The following is a 19721-nucleotide window of genomic DNA, read 5'->3' on the forward strand; positions in this document are numbered from 1 at the left end:
GTAATATAAATATATTCTTATATAGCTAGTTATCTTAATATCCTTAATATACTTAATCCTTAAGTTTATTAAGTTATTCTTAATTTACTTAATAGTTAAGTTTATTAAGTAGTTCTTAATTAGTTAAATAGCCTAATATTTATCTAGTGCTGTTTACTAAAGGTGGCCTACTATTATAACTATAAGGTTAGGTTATAATATATAATTAGATTAAAACTTAGATATTTACTAAAGGTATTACTAGCTATATAATAAGTTACTGCTAATATATTTAACTTAACCTCTTTATTAATATAAACCCTTAAACCTTAGGTTTATCCTTTAAGAAGACTGTTCTTACTAATTATAAAGACACTAGTTTATTATATTAAAGCTAATATATAATTTATTTAAAAAGCTTTATAATTTATAAAATCTTAATTCTTATATTATTTATAATTATTTTTTAATATTTTATTTAGTATTTAGCTATTACTTTAATATTCTCTTTATATTTCTTTATATTTTACTTATAATATACTTTTATATATTACTTAATTATAAGTAAAAATCCTCTTTAATTATAATATATAAGACTGCTTATTACCTTTATATCTCTACTGCAAGATATACTCAAGCTCTGTTAAAATGTCTTCTATAACAGCTTTAGAGATAAGTTTGCAATTTCCTTCAAATTCAAGATCAAGGCTGCCTCCTCGTGGTGTAGCATAAATCTCCGGACGGCTGCGGGGAAGCAGTGGCCGCTCGTAAAATGAGATAGCGCTACGCGATCCAAGGAATGAGAAATCACTTTGTTCTTCTTGCTGGAATGAAGTCCGCCAACCGAAATCCATTGCATTGTCAGGCCAGTCAGTGCAGTTCTTGATAATCTCAACCATTCCTGCGGCTTCATGTAATGAGTCCTCGATAAATCGGCTGTGTAGTTGCGAGGCAACGTCTGTGAGCGCGCTATTCGAGTCTAGGGTCACTCGTACTGGAACCTCTGTCATGCAGGGGCCAACGACGTTTTGAAGACGGCTTGGTAGCATGGAACGGCCAGTCACAAGACGACCAAAGACTAGATCCGTTTGTCCGAACTGGCGTGATAGGACGATTGCACAGGCCGCGTGGAATACAACCGCCGGCGTGAAACCTCCATGGTTCTGACTATTCGGTATTGGAATTGTCTTCTTTATTGTCAGCCTATCGTCGGTTGTATACGTCTCATGTGCTGGACTGATAGAGCTCCATGCTGGGAATTTTGAGCCCCGGAGTCTAGAGGTCCAGTACAGCTCGCTTTCTTTCTTTTTCGCTTCTTTGAGCGAAATGTACTCAGCAAAGGACGGCGTAGCTGGCATATGCTGCTGCTGATAGATAGATGATAGCGTTTGGAGAACTAATCCCCAACTGAAACCATCAAATTGGGCATGCGAGATTCTGAATACAAGTTTGTGTTTGCCGGAAGAATGTTGGACGCTGATAAAGCGAATGAATGACTGACCTAGGCTCCGTGGCCTTTTGAGGTCCTGCTCGCAAATGCCGTTTGTGAATGTCAATATGTCTTCATTGCGTGCGTCGACATGATCGTATGTTGGCCTGAAGCCCGACAATAAGACCTGCCAAAACTGACCCTGAGCCTGGATAAAAACGGTGTGCAGAATGTCGAAATAGTCCACAAGTTCTAAACAGGCACGCTCAAGCCTTACAAAGTCGATGTCCACAGGCAAGTCGAAAATCCAGTGAGGGTATCTGCTTGGCGGATCTTCGAGGGCATCTTGAATTGAGCGCTGTTGGAAATCCGTCGCGGGTAACACGTTCTTGACGGATTTATACACAACGTCCAGCACTGGCTTGACATATTTCTCGATGAAAGCATGACTGCTGTCGGTTTTGATAAAAGCGAACGGCGGTGCCGACTCGGGAAGTTCGTCTGTGACGACCTCGTCGACCAGTAACGCCAATTCAGATAGACGAGGCGCCTTGAATATGTCCGCGACAGTCAAGGACAAATTTTGCTCGCGCGCCGCCGATACCAAGCGCATCGCGGCAATGGACTCGCCGCCGATGTGAAGGAAGCTGCTGTCAGCAGTGATACTTTCGGCATTGATCTCGAGAACGGAAGACCACAAAGCCTGCAACTTCTTTTCCATTACAGTAGACGGCATGTGGCTCGTTTTGCCCCGCGATTGTGATCTGGCCAGCTGCTCAAGGGTTCGCTTGCTTCCCAGTTCTCTCAGCGCTCTGCGATCGGTTTTATTCGTTGTCGTCATGGGAATATTCTCAACATGTATATATGCTCCAGGTACCATGCTATAAAGCAAGCGTTAGTCAATATGTATATATGATATGCATGAGTCGACTTGATGGGTTCAGATGCTCTCCCCAACATGGCATTGCACCCCATTCTTTCAACACCACTGCAGATAGAGCCAGGGGCGAATGCTTACTACTGTGGGACACGATCCCATAACTTTCCTTCCAGGCCGTCAATAATAAGCCTGAACCTTGACTGCAAATCGTCCTCGGACTCGCTTGGGTCATCTCTTCGAAGACTGAAGAAAACGGCTAGGATCGGGTTGAGACTGTTTCGCGGGACGAGGATTTCCGCGGCGATGCCGTCGCACAAGCCGGGGTCTAGACAGCAACGCACATGATATTCGACTTCGGCCAGCTCGATTCGCTGTCCACGAAGCTTGATCAACCCGTCTTTGCGGCCAACAAAGTCCATAGAGCCATCCGAGTTGTACCGTAAAAGATCGCCGGTCTTGTAGAGGGTCCCGTGGCGACCACCTCGCAGAAGCCACGCGGGATCCTGAATATAAGCTGCCTTGGTCTTGTTGGTATCATGGAAATATCCTTTGCTAACGGTTGGCCCCTCTATCATGAGCTCTCCCACAGTGCCAATCGCGGCAAGGCGATCAGGTTGGCCTGGTTGAACGAGCCATGTCCTCGCACCGAACGCATGTCCGACGTAATTATTGCGTGTCTTCGAGTCGAGCAACGCAAAGGACAGTGCTTGAGCGCATTCTGCAGGGCCGTAAATTCCCAGGATGGTATCCGCCTGAGTCCATCTCGCTACTTCAGAGGCCTGGATCGGCTCTCCCCCCATTGCCAAGGTCCTTATGCCTGGCATTGAGGATGGCGCCAAGGCTCGGGCCACCGATGGCGTGAAGTAAACATAATCGCACTCCATTCTATTGAGAGCACCCGAAATGTCATTCTTGCGCTCCCACTCCGAAGGAATACACAGACAGCCTCCGCAAATTAATGTTTGCAAATGGTTGGACCAGGAGACATCGAAGCTATATGACACAAAGTCGAAGACGCGGGTTCCGGTGCGTATATGCAGGATGTCCCGCTGATGTATCGCCGCGGAGGCAAAGTTTTCATGTGTTGTTAGGATACCTTTCGGCACACCCGTCGATCCGCTGGTGAAGACAACTGCATATTTGGGATTATTAACGTCAGCATGCTTACTGTTTAGAAGAAAAGGGAGGCGACAGAGCTATACGTACCGTATAAGATGTCGGACGGATGAACTTTGGGCAGCATGTATGAGGCGTCCGCCGGAATGCGACTACCATCAACGGCTACCACGGCAGCATCGGAGAGGCGGCTCGCCAACGCTTCATTGCTCATAGAACACAGTATAAGCGCAGGACTTACCTGCTGGACAATGGACCTCAGTCGTGACTCCGGCTGAGTCGAGTCCATTGCAATCGCTGTCGCGCCAGCCCGCATGGCCCCTAGAGCTGCGACCGGATACCACATGGACTTTTCGAAGCAGAGAGGTATTATGCTGCCTGGCGTGACTCCAAGGGAAATCAAATGAGATGCCAGGCGGTGTGACATGTTATCGAGCTCTGCGTATGATAGGTGCCCATCCCAAGAACAGATGGCTGGTGCTTGAGGCTGGCGCTTCATTGTTCTCCCAATCAAATCGTGAACGCAGTCTTGGACGGCGGCGGGCACCGAACCATTCCAAGCCCACAATTCTCGGAGGTCTTGCGGACTAAGGACATCGATATCATCCACTTTCCGAGTACTCGAGGCGCAAATCTGGCGCAAAACATGCTCGAGCTGACGGGCTATTCGATCCATTTGCGGCGCATCCATCACCTTGGAGTCAAAGCTAATCTCTAGCTTGAGGCCATCGGACTGTGTCAACTGACACATAACCATCACTGCATTAGGATTAAAGTCGTCGAGGCCATCGTGGGTAGAGACTACTTCAGGCTTGTGCTGGAATAGCCCATCACCCTCATTCGCATAGTCCGTCTCGCTCGGTGGCTGTACCACCAATAGGGTGTTAAAGCGGCTTGCGCGTTCGGTGTCTGCATTAATTCTGCGGATATGGAGAAGTTCCGTTTGTTCAAAAGCGATTGTAGTGATTGCGTGAGATTGCACCCTTTGCAGCAATCTATCCACAGTATCATTTGGCTCGATCTTCACTCTCACGGGAACAGCGTTGATGAGAGGCGCAATCATGCGATCGAGGCCGACCAGCGGAGCCTGTCGCCCCGTGACCATTGCCCCGAAGATCACATCGTTCGAATCGGTATAGCGAGCTGTGAGGATTGACCAGGCTGCTCGGATTACTGCCGGGCACAAATGTCAGTCATGGGAACCGGAATGGCAAAACCAGAGCGGTCATCTCATCAAGTACTTACTGGTGGAGGCAGTGGCTTCTCCCTTCTGCCACTCAATGTCTTTTATATGGCGCCTCACGGTACAGTCGGCCTTTGGCCGGTAGGTCTGATGGGGTAGTGTTGGAAATGGGATTGCCTCCAGCTCCGAAAACTGATCACTCCAGAACCTTTTTGCCTCCTCATCATCGACTTCCATGATATGCTGGATGAACTGCTGAAAGGGGGCCACGGGATCGTCGTTTATTTTACCGGCATATGCTTTGGACACTTCTGAAAGAAGCAGGTTCAAGGAGTAGCCATCATAGATTGCATGATGTTGAGTGATGAGACAGAAACGCCCTTCAACCCGGGGGCCTTGGACAACCGCGAGTCTTGTCAGGCGCTTGCCAAGCCCCATTGAGTGGCGCTGGTCATGCTGAAGGTATGTCTCGACGCTCTCATAGGTATGCCACTCCATCGGCTCTCTTACCTGCACTTGCACAAGGCCCTCCTGAGGAGCATCGACTATTCTATATCGCAGAATAGGCGCCGACGTCTCACTCACGCTTTTCCAAGCCAACTGCAGACGCTCAATATCAACATCGTCCCTCAGCCGCAAAGAAAATCGGGCGACATATGAAGTTTCTGACTTCGCCGTCATTGACAGAAGGGATTTCTGGACTCCGGTACACGGGAAGACGTCCTCGATCTGCGAGCCATCGATGCCGCACTGCTTACCTATACGCTCGATAGTTTGGTCTTTCTGGTCGGGTCTTTTTAACAAAGAGAACGGCTCAAGTGTCTTATCGTAACCCCCGGGGTTTGCTGACTCTGTCGAAGTCATGAGTTTTGCCATTTCAGAGAGTCGTGCCGCCTCGAGGATGTTTCGGACCGTCAGGTTGAATCCTTGGGTACGAGCCATAGCGACCAATCTCATGGCAGATATTGAATCTCCTCCAAGTCGTAAAAAGCTACTGCTTTTCCGAATCTTTTCCGCCGAAACCCCCAGCACAGCCATCCATAATTCTTGCAGACAAGACTCCGACTCAGTAAGCTGCGAATCGCCGCTACTTGCAGATTCCCCCGGCCATGCAAAGTGGTCCAGCGTCAACTTGGACCCCAAGACACGCAACTTCTTCCGATCTGTTTTGCCACTCGAGCTTAGTGGGATGTATTCCAGAGGTATAAAGGCTGTGGGCACCATATATGCTGGTAATCGCTGTCGCAAATCGTACTCCAAGTCATCTAGAGTATCCCTGATATTGATTTCCTCCTCGGTCGGTCCCATCTGCAGAAACGCGACCAATGCTGTTCTCCCAGTGGCCTTGGGCGTCACGACTTCTGCAACGGCGGTTTGGACTCCTAGGCTGGTAGGCAAGCAGTCGCGTATATGGTGCTCTACTTCAGTGAGCTCAATGCGCTGCCCTCGAAGCTTGACCTGAGTATCTTTTCTCCCAACAAAGATGAAGGACCCGTCAGTAGGGTCGTATCTCACAAGATCACCTGTTTTGTATAACCGACCACGCCTTCCAGGTATAGCTCCTGACGGACTTCCGTTGCGAAGCCATTCAGGGTCTTCGATAAAGGCGCCCTTTGCCTTCTCCTGGTCACCCAAATAGCCTTTGCCAACCAAAGCCCCCTCCAGATAGAGCTCCCCAACTGTCCCGATTGGTGATAAGCGCTCACTGCATTCCGGATCGACAATCCAAGCAACGACTCCTACTGGCTTGCCAATGGACAGTCTTGACGGCATCGGATCCGGCACGCTATAGTATAAGGTGCCTGCAGAGCATTCGGCTGGGCCGTAGGATACAAACACGTTCGCATATGGTAGCCAGCGTAAAACGTCATCCTTTGTGACTTCTTCCCCTCCTAGATGAACATTTCGTAGCGTTGGAGCTTGCGAAGAGTCGATCAAACGTGCCGTTGAAGGGGTGAGAAAGATGTCTGTGGCACAAAACTTCCGGATGCTTCCTGTCAGGTCATTCTTCCTTTCTTCGTCACTCGGGATACATAGTGTTCCACCAGCGGTAAGAACGTGGAAAGCGCTCCAGTACGAGGCGTCAAACGCGTAGGATGAAAAGTCGTACATACGCGAGCTGTTGCCAAGTCTCAGAACACTTCGCTGATGAAGTACTGCACTGCTGAAGTTCATGTGCTGCATGAGACAGCCCTTGGGCATGCCGGTGCTTCCACTTGTGAAGATAGCATATAGCAAGTCAGCGGGGCTAACATATGGCAGCTGTTTGGCAGCCTTTTCAGTCATAGCGTCTTGAATGAAGCTCGAGCTGCCTCCAACGATCAGAGTTTCCACACCAAAGGAAGCACCGAGTTTGCTTTGAAGAGCAGAAGTGACCACCAGCTTCGGATTCACTTGTTTCATCATAGCGTCGAGGCGCGATCCCGGTAAGGTGGGATCTAGGAGAAGCACAGCGCCTCCTGCTTGGATAACACCCAGAAACGCTATTATGGCGAACTTGGACTTCTCGAAGCAGACTGGAACGATCATATTGCGCTCAACGCCCATCTCAATTAAGCGGTAGGCGACGGCGTTGGCGAGGCGGTCGAGAAGCTCGTAGCTCAACTCACCATCCCATGCCGAAACTGCCGTGGCACCAGGCTGCGCCTGGGCAATCTCTTCGATGAGATGATGGACGCATGCTGGAATGATTTCCGGCCGATCGGCATTCCACTCCCATATCTCGTTGAGGTCTTGATCTGTTGCTATCATGACTTCGCCAGCTGGAGCCGCATCCATAGAATGGGAGCACAGCTTCTTCAGCAACTGTTGAAAGCTCGTTGCCATTCTCTGTACCGTTTCGACCTCGATGGCGGCAGAGTCAAAGCAGAACTCCAATTGCAGTTCATCCTCAGCTAGGGTGGCGATGAGAGAAAGCGCATACGAGACGAATCCATGGTAGCGATGATTTCCCATCTCGAGATCATCGTGGCCCCTAGTGGAAACAAACAACGCGCTGCCCCTCGACGTTTGTTCCTGGGGCTGTATGACCAGAAAAGATTGGAATTGGCACGCTTGCTGCGCTTCCTCGCTGATCAGGCGTATTGCGGATAGGCCCGTTTGTTCGTAAGGGATCATCTCAATTGCTTGGCGCTGCACCGCTTCAAGCAACTCGATAATGCTTCCACCATCAACCTTTGCTCTTATGGGCACAGTGGCAATTGTGGGACCTGCCAGTCTCTCAATCCCTTTGACAGGCGCCTTGCGTCCATCCACAACTGTTCCGAATACGACATCCGTTGAATTGGAGTATTGTGAGCATAGGAGGGCGAATGCTGTTCGCACCACTGTGGAAGGTGTTATGTCATCACTTCTCCAGGATACTTCCTGGATGGCATGAGATAGAACAGAAGTTGTCCGTGGCTGGTAAGTTGGGAACGGTAAGACAGGAAACTGCGAAGCCTCCAAGTCCTTGAACTGATCACTCCAGAAGCTGGCCTCTGCATTCTTGTCTCTAGCGCCGATATACTCGACAAAGACTTGAAAGGGACGGTGGATAAAGGACCCTTCACCCTGGTAGAAGTGCTCTAATGCTTCCAATATTAACGGTGCAGCATGACCATCATAGATGGAATGGTGCATCGTCAAGGCAAAGTAGCTGTCGACAGAAAGCGAGATACTTTCTTGACGACTTGGAATTAACACGCATCTCATGAGGGGAAGTCCAAGCCCCATGGGAAGTTGTTCTTCCTCTCGGAGGTATTCTTCAATGCTATATGCATCAGTCCAGCACTGGGTTTCGCGGACAATAACCTGTAACAGGCCTTGTCCTGGCAGATCGACAATACGTGTCCGTAGAACAGGCAGCGTCAGTACCACTCGTTCCCATGCCCGCTTGAAACGAGCGATGTCGATCGATGGCTTCAGTTTCCAAACGTTGCGACCGGTGTAGTCCCCCTTACATTTCGTGGTGAGGGCTAGTAGCCCTTCTTGTAATGGCGTGCAAGGAAACAGATCTTCGACATCTTCCTTCGCAATGTGGCATAGCAAAGCTGCTTGCCCACGCAGGAACTCGAGAGCTGATGTTTTAGCAAGGAGTGTATAAGGGGCGGTGATATTCTTGTGATAGTCCTGGTCTTCTGTCGGAAGATGCTTTGCCATATGCGACAAGACTGGGTGCTGAAAGATCCCGGCCACTGTTAACAACAAGTTTTGCTGACTGGCAAGTCCGACCAAGCGCATGGCCTGGATGGAATCGCCATATCTGAGAAAGCTATCATTTGCTGAGATCTTCCTGGCGTCTATCCCAAGAACAAGTGACCATAGCTCTCTGAGTCTCAGCTCCGCCGCAGTCGTCGGCTCTTTCCAAGTGCTGGCGGACTCTGCACGGGGAGGGTTGAACTCGGCGCCAATCTGCAGCAGTCGAGTGCGGTCTCTCTTCCCAGTCTGCGTCGTCGGCATGGCGGTAACTGGTATGTAGTAAGAGGGGATAGCATATGCCGGCAAGACAGCTTTGAGCTTGTCATTTAATCCAGCCACCAGTCTCTCCATTTCATCTTGGGTAGGAGCATCGACGAATGCAACCAGGGTGAGGTTGCCGCTGTGTTTCGGCACGACTGCGTCGACTACTATCTGGACATTGTCCTTATCAGAGATGCACCGCCGTATGGACTGTTCCACCTCTTGCGGAGCCACAAGTTGACCACGAATCTTGAGCTGGTAGTCTTTCCTACCCATGAAGATGAGATCGCCATTGTCGTCATACTTGGCTAGGTCGCCCGTACGATAGATGCGCCCAGATCTTCCTGGATACTCTGTTCTCCGCCCCAATTTCATGAAGCCCGGATCTCTGCAGAATGAAAGCTCGGTTCTTGTCCGATTCCCAAGATAACCATCAGCGCAAACGGGCCCTTCCAGCGCAATCTCGCCGACCGCGCCGAAAGGCACTAACCTGTTGCAATTTCTTGGGTCAACGAGCCAGCAGAAACTGGGATTGTTCGAGTTAATTCGCGCAATAACACCGCTTTTCCAAGTTTCGTCGTCAACGGCGCAGAAAGCGGCTGCAGAACACTCGACAGGTCCGTACCAATTGATGATTCGTTGGCTTTTGCCCTTCCACTTCTCGGTGTCCTGCCGAGTAAGGTTCTCGCCAGCGAATACGAGGGATGACAGGCAGGGGACATCTTCAGGACGAAGAAGTCGGGCCGCCGATGGAGTGACGTTGATGTGGTTGACTTTGAAGCTGCTGATAGTGGCTGGTAAACTATCCAGCCTCTGAGATTCCGACGGAATGCATACACACCCTGAGCTGGCAAGAGCAGACATGACTTCGATGGTGCCGACGTCAAAGTCGTATGATGCAAACTGGAAGATCCGCGAGGATGCGTCAATAGACAGATGTTTACTATGCGCTCTTACATTTCCAGCAAGTGCTTCATGACTCCAGAGTATCTGTTTTGGCTCTCCTGTGCTGCCAGACGAGACCAAGATGGCAGCTGGATCGCTCGTTTGGACTGCTGGTAGCCGCATTGGTATGCTTGAATCGGGCGTTGCCAGGAGCTTTTCGGTAGTAAAGCAGCGAACATGCCGAGATATAATGTCCACAAGAGACGGAGAGACCACTGCCAACTGGACTTTGGCAACTTCGAACACGGTGGCAAGTCGACGGTCCGGAACGTTGACGGACTGCAACATACTCACGGCACCTGCTTTAAGAACAGCAAGTTGAGCTACAGCGACCCATTTCGACTTTTCAAAGAACAGAGCGATGACGGAGCCTTTCGCAACTCCGCACTGCATCAGCTTTCGACAAAGAGCGGTTGATAGGTCGTCGAGTTCCCGGTGCGAAAACCGTCCGTCCCAGGCATCAATGACTATCTTATCCGGGTACTCTCCTGCTGCTTGCGATATCATTTCATGAACACACGTGCTTGTCTTGGCAGGGAGCTCCAGATTTTGGCTCCAGAAGAAGTCCAGGTCTTCACTGCTTGCTGTCTGAATAGCGTCCAGCTTGGCCGCTATCATATCCTCTGAGCACATCTGTCGGAGCACAGTCTCGAACTGACTCGTCATGCGATCCATTTGCCGCTTGCTCAGGATGTTGTTGTCAAAGCTTATCCGTAAGTGCACCCCATCTGCGACTAGCTCGCAAATGATCATCAGAGCGTACGTGTTAAAGGGATCAGTGCCCTGCGTGCTCAGACTCGATGAGTAACTTCGCGCTTTGAACAGTAGGCTATCTTCGTGCAGACTCTTTCCTTCGGCCACAGGCTGAACCACAAGCAGAGTCTGGAGGAATGAGGACTCCAGGCGATTACGGAGTTGTTGAATATTCTGTAAGCCGAACTGCTCATACGGTGTGATTTCTATCATTTGGCGTTGCAGGCGCTCATGGAAAGACGCAACTGTCTCGTCCCAATCAATCGAAATGGCGATAGGCACTGTCGATATTGTCGGGCCAACGCAGTGTTCTATGCCCCTTAGGCTTGCTTGTCGCCCACTGACTGTCAGGCCGAACATCACATCAGCAGATGAAGTGTATTGAGCTGCCAAAAGCGCCCAAGAGGAACGTAATATAGTCGACGGCGTGGTCCCTGTGCGTGGCCACTCCAGCGATATGGAACGCTCAAGATGATCGTTCGCCTGCGGCTGGTAGTCTGACGATGGCAGAGATGGGAACTGTCGAGGCTCCAAGTTGGCAAGTTGGCCTTCCCAGAAACTTGCTGCCTGTTGGGAACTTATTTGACTGATATGATGGATGAAGTTTTGGAAAGGTGTAACCGTTAATCCAGGCTCGCCAAGATACTGCGACTCTATCTCATCAAGGATCACCTTCAATGAATAGCCGTCATAAGTGCAGTGATGTATCGTCAAGATAAAGTTGCGGTCTATAATGGCCGCCCGGCATAATTCTGTCCCCAGGCCCATAGGCTCCAGTTCATCGTTGCGAACATAAGAATCAACGTCCGGGCCGGACCGCATAGAGGAATCCTCGAGGACTACCTGCACCAGCCCCTGGTCGGGGAAATCGACGATTCGCGTTCTCAGTATCGGCAATTTTCGAACCGTAGCCAGCCATGCCCGTTGAAGTCGATCGGCGTCAACGTCAGCTTGTAGCCCTAGCACACTCCGTGAAATGTATTGACCAGGCTTCTTGGCCCCCAGGGCCAGTAAGCCTTGCTGGAGCGATGTGCATGGGTAAATGTCAACAACTTTGGCTTCCGGGACTGAGCACAGCGTAGCAGCATACGACAGACTCTCAGCCTCACCTATGCCATTTCCCAGGAGTGAGAATGGGCGTAACTCTTCTTCGGGAGAGGTACTGTCGCTCGTTATCCTGAGTGCCATTTTCTCGAGCTGCGGCGCCTCAAAGACGTCTGCCACAGTCAGCAGCAAGCCTTGTTTGCGAGCGGTTGCTACCAGCCGCATGGCCCCAATGGAATCTCCCCCTAGGCGGAAAAAGTTGTCATTGGCAACTATGGCATCGCGGTCGATGCCTATGATCTGGCACCAAAACTGCTGCAGCTTCGTTTCCATCGCCCCGGATGGCTTTCGTGTTTCCCGGCGAAAAGGCTGCATAGATGCTATTTCTTCGTGGGTTAAAGAACTCCCAAAAAGGCGCAACCGCTGCCTATCTGCCTTTCCGGAGTGGTTCATGGGAATCTGGTCGATGGGGATGTAGACCCTAGGTATCATGAAGGACGGGAGGTGGTTCGCCATTTCCGCCTCTAGTTGGTCGGCCGGCACAACCTGCTTGATGAAGTTTGCAACATCTCCCATCTGATCCAGGGAGCCGGTAGGACTGATAAACAAAGCCAAGGTGTCATTGCCGCTGTCGGACGGAGAAATGATTTCAGCCACCACTGCCACGTCTCGACGGACTGATAGAAAAGTTTGGGCGCACATTTCGACCTCATTCAGATCTATTCTCTGCCCTCTGATCTTTCTCTGTGAGTCTTGTTTGCGGTTGAGAAAGAGAATGCTTCCATCTGCGTCATACTTCACCAGATCACCGGTTCGATAAAGACGCCCACGTACTGGAGTTGATTCATGGGTGTCGCGACAAAGCCAAACTGGAGAAAGGAAAGCCTCTTCGTTTAACCTGAGTCCATCTTTACCCGCGTAGCTTGCGAGAATTGGTCCTTCGATACATAGTTCTGCGATTGTACCGATTGCAGCCAAAATATTAGGGTTTTTTGGATCGACAAGCCAAGTGATGCCGAACTTGCTCGTGCCGACGATACCGTTTTTCCATGTCTTCTCATCGACCAAGTATGACGTTGCAACGGAGGCCTCCGCTGGCCCGTACCAATTATATACAGAGTCGAGCTTTTGCGCCCACCTGAACGCAGCCTTGCGCTGCAGCTTTTCACCTGCAAAAACCAAGGTTTTCAACAAGGGCACTTCGTCGGGACCGAGACTTTCAGACACAGAAGGCGTCAGACATAGCCAGTTTGACCTTGCATCATTAATCGCTCCGGCGAGTCGGTTCGTCCTGTCTGACTCGGACGGAACGCACAAACATCCTCCTACCGCTAATGTTGCAAGCGATTCCACCGTACTGACATCGAACTCGTAGCCAGCGAACTGGAACACCCTGCTACTGGCAGTAATGTTGAAAGAATTGATGGCTGCCTGGATGTTTGTGGACAGAGTCCTGTGGCTCCATAAGATCGGCTTGGGCGTGCCAGTTGAGCCAGAGGTGAAGAGTATGAGGGCGGGGTCCGAAGGGCGGCTCTCCCGCGGCAATAATACTCGATGCCACTCCTCATCGCCAGTTTCAGTCAGCTCAGTGAGAAGCAGGGCTGGTATGAGCCCCTGGAACCGAGATGCATCAGACGAGTCTGCCACGATTGCGATGGCAGGCTGTAGCTTGTCGACGACAGCCTGTGCCCGATTGCTTGACAGGGGTGCAGACATTGGCAGCACGATTGCTCCCATTTTGAGGGCGGATATCATGCATACAACCATCCATGGCGATTTCTCGAAGCTTAGTACGACAATAGAACCGGGACTGACACCTTCTGCCTGGAGACGGGACGCCAGACGGTTTGAAGTACTCTCTAACTGTCGATAGGTGAATTGTCTATCTCCCGCCGAAATGGCGGTGGCGTTTGGGCGGCATAGAATCTGCTGGTCTATCATGTCTGTTACCAGTTCATCGGATGGCTCCGACGAAGTCGTGTTCCATTCCCATAGCTGCTGGACATCGCGCTCGCTGCTGGCGGAAATATCGCGCAACGTAATCTTGGCCGGTTGTTCGGTGCAGAGTTGTCTGAGCAAGTGCTCGAACTGATGGGCAAAATGATGGGCTTGCGTCTCTTTGATGGCGCCTGAATCATAGTTCATCTTGAGCGTTACTCCCGAGCCATCTAGATGACAAATAATCAGCAATGCATACGAGTTATAGCCGCCCAGGCTTTCATCTTGTCCGTCTTTAGCAACCAGGCTGAACGAAGTCATCGAGACCTCCATGTTGGGCCTAACAATTATGCTCTTTGGTTGGGAAAACAGGCCATCTTTTTCTTCGCCCGTTTCTCGCGTAGCGGGTTGGATAACGAGGAGGACTTGGAATTGGCTTGCGTCTTCATTTTCGCCCTGGGCACGGTGAATACGCTGGAGACCAAACTGTTCATAGACCGAGAGCTCAACGGCGTGCTGTTGTATTTGTTGCAGGAGATTCTCTGCAGTATAGTCCCACTGAAACTTGGTTCGCACAGGAATCGTGGCAATTGTAGGACCGGCAATGCGTTCTATGCCAGGAACGGGCGCTTGTCTGCCGCTTACAGTAACTCCATACTTGACATCGTTGGAGTTGGTATACGACGCGAGAAGTAGTACAAGTGCCGAATGTATGATCGATGACGGTGTAATGCCGGTGCGTGGCCACTGCAGTCTGGTGACGCGATGACTTATATCAAGCTTCTCCTCTGGCACATATCCTGGAGCTGGGAAAATGGTGGCATCCAAATTGGAGAACTGTGATCTCCAGAAGTCTGACGCTTCTTGGCAGTTTGAAGACAGCACGTGCTTGATGAATGGTTGAAAGGGTTCAAGGGGCTGTACCCTTTTCCCTCCCTGCTGATAGTAAGCCTCTAGGGAATTCAGTATAAGCGCTATACACCATCCGTCAAAAATTGCGTGATGCATTTCAAGGACGAGACGAAACGGCTCGCCCTTTATCAAGCCTGCTCGGCAAAGGGGAGCCCCTAAGCCCATGGTCTCTGCGACGCCCATGAAGTTATCGATATCCCGAAACTGCCGAAGCTGCGTATTCTTGTCCGTAACGATGACTTGTACAAGTCCCTCTCCAGATACGTCCACGATCCTTGTTCGTAGAATCGGTGTACATGTGACGGTACTACCCCATGCCTTCTGTAGCTGCCCAATGTTGATGGTTTTTGGTAAATCAAAAGCAGTTCGGGAAACGTAATCCATGCTCATTGTGCTGTCGACTTTGTTCGTCATTGCCAGTAGACCTTCCTGCAGAGGCGTGCATGGGAACACGTCCTCAATCTGAGTCGTGTCAATGCCACATAGGTCTGCAATCTCCTCGCAGATATCTGTAGCGCTCCTTGCCCCAGTCAGCATGGAGAACGGCTTGATGATGTCAATGCCAACAGTTATGGGCCGGTTCAGGGTCATCTGAGCGAGATCACCGAGGGTTGAGCCGGTGAAAATGTCTGCAACAGTCAACGAGAAGCCACTTTCTCGAGCTTTTGCAACTACACGCATTGCAGCTACCGAGTCCCCTCCAAGGCGAAGGAAACGATCAGTTGTGCTGATAAGTCCTGCGTCTAAGTTTAAGACATCTGCCCATATCCTGCTAAGCTGTTTCTCCCTGTCAGTGGAAGGTTTAGAATAGTCCCCAGTCGACAAAAGCCTTGATTGCCACGCAACGATCTCGTTCCACGACAGAGAGCTCCCCATTTGGCGCAACGCGCGACGGTCCACCTTCCCAGTCGAGGCAACGGGTATATCATCAATCGGCAGGTAGACGCTAGGGATCATGAAGGCTGGCAGCACGTCCCTTAACCCGTCTGCGAGGACGTCTAGCCTCTGCTTGACCTGTCCAGCATCGGTGTCTTTGGTTAAGACAAACAAGACCAAGGTGGATGTCTCGCTTCGCCGAGGTTGTATCACATCAACGATGATGGGAGGAGAGTCGTCTAGGCAAGCCCGCACATGATGCTCAACGTCGCCAATTTCGACCCTTTGGCCCCTGATTTTCAGCTGCGACGCATCCTTCCGGCCCACGAACAGTAGTTTGCCGTCAGATCTGTATTTCACAAGGTCACCAGTCTTGTAAAGTCTGCCACGCCGGCCGGGATGCTTGTTGCTTCCAGCAGCTAGCCACGTAGGGTCACTGATAAATGCTGCCGCCGTCTTTGCTTGGTCCGACAAATATCCCTGGCCGACCATCGGGCCTTCGAGATACAGTTCGCCAACAGACCCTACAGAGACAAGGCAATTGCTGTCATCGGGGTGGACGACCCACGTAGAAAACCCGACTCCTACCCCAATGTCAGGGCGACTTTTCAGGTCCTTGCTCAAGACGGAGAAGGCGCATTTGAATGTACATTCGGTAGGCCCATATGTGTTAAGCAGCCTCACTCGCCCAGCCCAATCAGTCACATTTTGACGATACGGCATTTCGCCACTCAAAAGTACAGTCTCCAGTGTTGGAGGTATTGTACTTATTGTTCGCAAAATAGTTGGCGTGATGTTGATCAAGGTCGCGCTGAAATTCGCGATTGAAGATGAAAGGTCGTTCACCATATCTTGCTCCGCAGCAACGCAAAGGCAGCCTCCCGCACATAACGTGTGGAGAAAATTGCTCCATGCCACGTCGAATGAATAGGGTGCAAAGTCATATACGCGAGATCCTCGATGAAACCCAAGCTCCTTGCCTTGGTAGTGAACGGTGCTTCTGACATTTGAATGGCTAATGCATGCGCCTTTCGGCTGACCCGTAGTTCCTCTGTATGTGAATAAGGTCAATTTGGAATCGGGGAGATGAAAAGCGGTATTGCGCTAAAGAAGACAGCGGCAAAGACGGTGCGGCTTCACTTACGAAGTAAAGGAAATATAGACAGTATCAGATGGTGAGACAGCAGGCAGCGCGGGCGACTCCTCCTCTCTTGGGAGCACTAAGACATCCAATAAGTCGTCATCGAGTTGGAGCACTTGCACATTTGCCAGTAGAGACGCTCTAGAAGCAAATGTTGCTGATGCAATGATGATTCTGGGTTGAGACTGGTGGACAATTGATCGTAGCCTTGTATCAGGCTGGGTGCCATCAAGCGCAATTGCGCTGCAGCCTGCGTTGATGACGCCCAGCATGGCGACGCAAGTCCATTTTGATTTAGGAAACAATATCGGTATTCTTGACTTTGGCTCAATGCCGGACTGGAGAATGCGCTGGGCGACTTCGTTGGCCAAAATGTGCAGCTGTGAATAGGTAAAGTCTCCATCCCATCCGCAAACCGCCGGAGCGTCAGGCTGACTCTGAGCTACGTCTGCAATGAGATGGTGGACGCAGCCTTGTATAGGAGGTGGTATCGAAGCATTCCAACTCCAAATCTGGTCAAGATCTTGTTGTGAGGCAGAAGCGCCGCCGGAGTCGACGGGCACGGGTCGTTCATCCGCGATGATGTTGGCGGAGCCATCAAGGTGTGGCATTTCAGACATGGTCGACGGTGCAGACATTATCAACAGTCGTCACCTTGAGTTGCCTTCTCGGTGCGGGTGACACGTTCGAAGAGGCGAGACTTTTACACCAGGAAACAAACAAACACTCCACCACCGGCAGGCAATCAAGCCAGCGTTGGATTTAATCGCTCCGTCCCCGGAATCTGCAGAGCTGTCGAGTGGAGGGTTGCAACTGTTTGCTTCCTGATTGTAATTTTCGCGAACCAACTGCGCAGTATCAGCTCGTGCTTTTCGCAATGTCCACTGGCCTGGTAACACGACATGGAAAGGGAATAATGTAGAGGATAAGATCACGATGCTGAATGTTGTTCTTCTGAACAAAATGCTCTCTAGAAGAGTGGGCTTGGGTCTCTAATTTCCTTCAGACTACTATACATCAGGTAGTTTCTGGATACAGGATCGCCTGCTTTTAGTCGTTCCTCGTTTTATCGGCTCTAGAATGGTAGGATTCTTGCGCTTGCGCTTACTATGGAGCACCTCCTTCTGCCTTTGAGCCATTCAACATAGGTAAGGTACAAGTATAATATAGCATACCTTCCTTCCGCATCTCACACACATCTGTCAGTACCTATTCCCACCTTGCGGTGAGCCTGACAGTGGAGAACTACACAGTACAACTATTGCAGGCGGTTACAGAGTAATTGATTCCCTCGATGCAAGTATCTTAGCTCTCTCGATGGGCCATTCCCGTATGTAGAAGATTCTCCGTGAATCGTAAAAAGACCATGCAGTAGCTGGCGGACATGGGCAAGCAACTCTGGGCAAATCTGCAATTTCTGTGACCAATTCCACCTCGTATACTAGGTGCTCCCTGAAGTTGTATGGAGATCTAGCAGATTGTTTCCCCGTAATTGTGTGTGGAGTTACCAAAAGATCGTTCAACAGCCCAGGCTATAAACCCTCCCACCACATAGTTCCGAGCCGTCCCGGCGCCATGGCGCGACTTTGATCACTCTGACAAACACCCCCCCTTCTTCCCACCCCCGGGGCCATGAGAGCTCCCGCATGTTAAATACCGACTTGATATGATGGGATGATGACAACGAGCATAGCAGTATTACTATCAGGGATACTGGGACGGCACGCTGCGAGTGCCTGACGAACATTCAGTTATCTATCACACACCAAATCATGTTCCAGCAGCTCGATTTCTCCGTCTTTCACAGCGATAATGCCGCTGAGAGGGAGGGGCTTTGCAGTCAACTGGTGTCGAACCTGAAGCAATTTGGTTTCGCTCGATTGGTCAACGTTGGCATTCCGCTGGGAGACATTGACAGAGCCTTCGAAATAGTTGAGCAATGCTTTTTGTGTCCACCAGTGCAATGCGCGCACGCTGCTAACCATTCACCAGAGCCGAGTTTTTTTCCAACTACCCTTGAGCGAGAAGTTGAAATCTCCCCACCCTCCCACAGCCAACCCCCACAGAGGTTACAGTGCATTCGGCATTGAGAACGTCTCAGCCATCTCAAATCACGGCACATGCATAGCAAGGCCTCTGCTCAAAGACATGAAGGTTTGCTTGCCCATTGCAAGTCGGGGGCTTCAGTGTACGGCTTCAGTGTACGCGGCTTTCGCATGCTTCGAGCTGATGAGCAACCCGGTCGATTAGGAGTCTTACGACATTGGGTCCCAAGAAGATGCGCTCTATGACAATATATGGCCGCCCCCCGGTGTGCACGACGCGTTTCAACCGGCTTTCACATCCTTCTTCTCAACCTGCTATCGCGCTCAACTGTCCATCCTGAAAGCCATCTCCATTGGGCTGGCGCTCCCCGAGCAAACTTTGAGCCAGCTTCACACGGAACAAGCCAACGAGCTACGCTTGACCCATTATCCTACCGTGCCACGTGGTGATTTTTCCCACTCAACTCGCATTGCCGCTCACACTGATTTCGGTACCATTACTTTATTATTCCAGGACGACGTCGGTGGATTGCGTAAGGATCATGTTCCACCCTCTTGCTTCACAGGCGGCGCAAATCCTCCATCTCCCAAGCGCCGTCATCTCACCAGCTCCTAGTCCCCATCTGGCAGCTGCTAACAGTTATGTTCTAGAAGTGGAGTTGCCGTCCGGAAGTGGGAAGTTTGTTGATATCGCGAGTGGAGGACGATATGAGTGCATTCTCAATGTCGGAGACTGCCTGCACTTGTGGACCGGTTTGCGTAGCGCGAGACATCGCGTGCATTTACCTGCTTCGGGTAACGCAGGTAAGACGGCGGATTCAGAGGATGATGTGGTTGACGAACGCTACTCCATCGCCTACTTCGCCAAGCCCAATCGATCAGCGAGTTTGCGTCCTTTACTGCAAGACGCAGGGGCAAGGGCAGAAGGTGTGTCATATATGACCGCCGGCGAGTTTCAACAAATGAGAATATCAGGAACGTATTAGCTTTTTGTGCAACTTACTTAGGTATGGAATAGGAGATTGAAGCGTTCACCAGAA

At 50.6% G+C, this 19721-nt stretch overlaps 2 protein-coding genes across 2 annotated transcripts; one reads left to right on the forward strand and one right to left on the reverse strand.

Moving 5' to 3' along the window:
* Positions 1 to 596: 596 nt before the first annotated feature.
* On the reverse strand, positions 597 to 17247 carry BBK36DRAFT_1118665 (acetyl-CoA synthetase-like protein; the record flags this gene model as incomplete). Its single annotated transcript, XM_024890498.1, has 6 exons — positions 597 to 2289; positions 2490 to 3420; positions 3495 to 4577; positions 4650 to 10762; positions 10796 to 16546; positions 16640 to 17247. 6 exons carry the CDS (start codon positions 17245 to 17247, stop codon positions 597 to 599), a joined length of 16179 nt encoding a protein of 5392 aa, XP_024749407.1.
* Positions 17248 to 18408: 1161 nt separating this feature from the next.
* BBK36DRAFT_1119086 (Clavaminate synthase-like protein) lies at positions 18409 to 19667 on the forward strand (the record flags this gene model as incomplete). Its single annotated transcript, XM_024890549.1, has 4 exons — positions 18409 to 18567; positions 18629 to 18790; positions 18887 to 19214; positions 19333 to 19667. 4 exons carry the CDS (start codon positions 18409 to 18411, stop codon positions 19665 to 19667), a joined length of 984 nt encoding a protein of 327 aa, XP_024749408.1.
* Positions 19668 to 19721: the final 54 nt, after the last annotated feature.

This window comes from Trichoderma citrinoviride (genome assembly GCF_003025115.1).
Source record: "Trichoderma citrinoviride strain TUCIM 6016 unplaced genomic scaffold BBK36scaffold_7, whole genome shotgun sequence".
Lineage (NCBI taxonomy): Eukaryota > Fungi > Ascomycota > Sordariomycetes > Hypocreales > Hypocreaceae > Trichoderma > Trichoderma citrinoviride.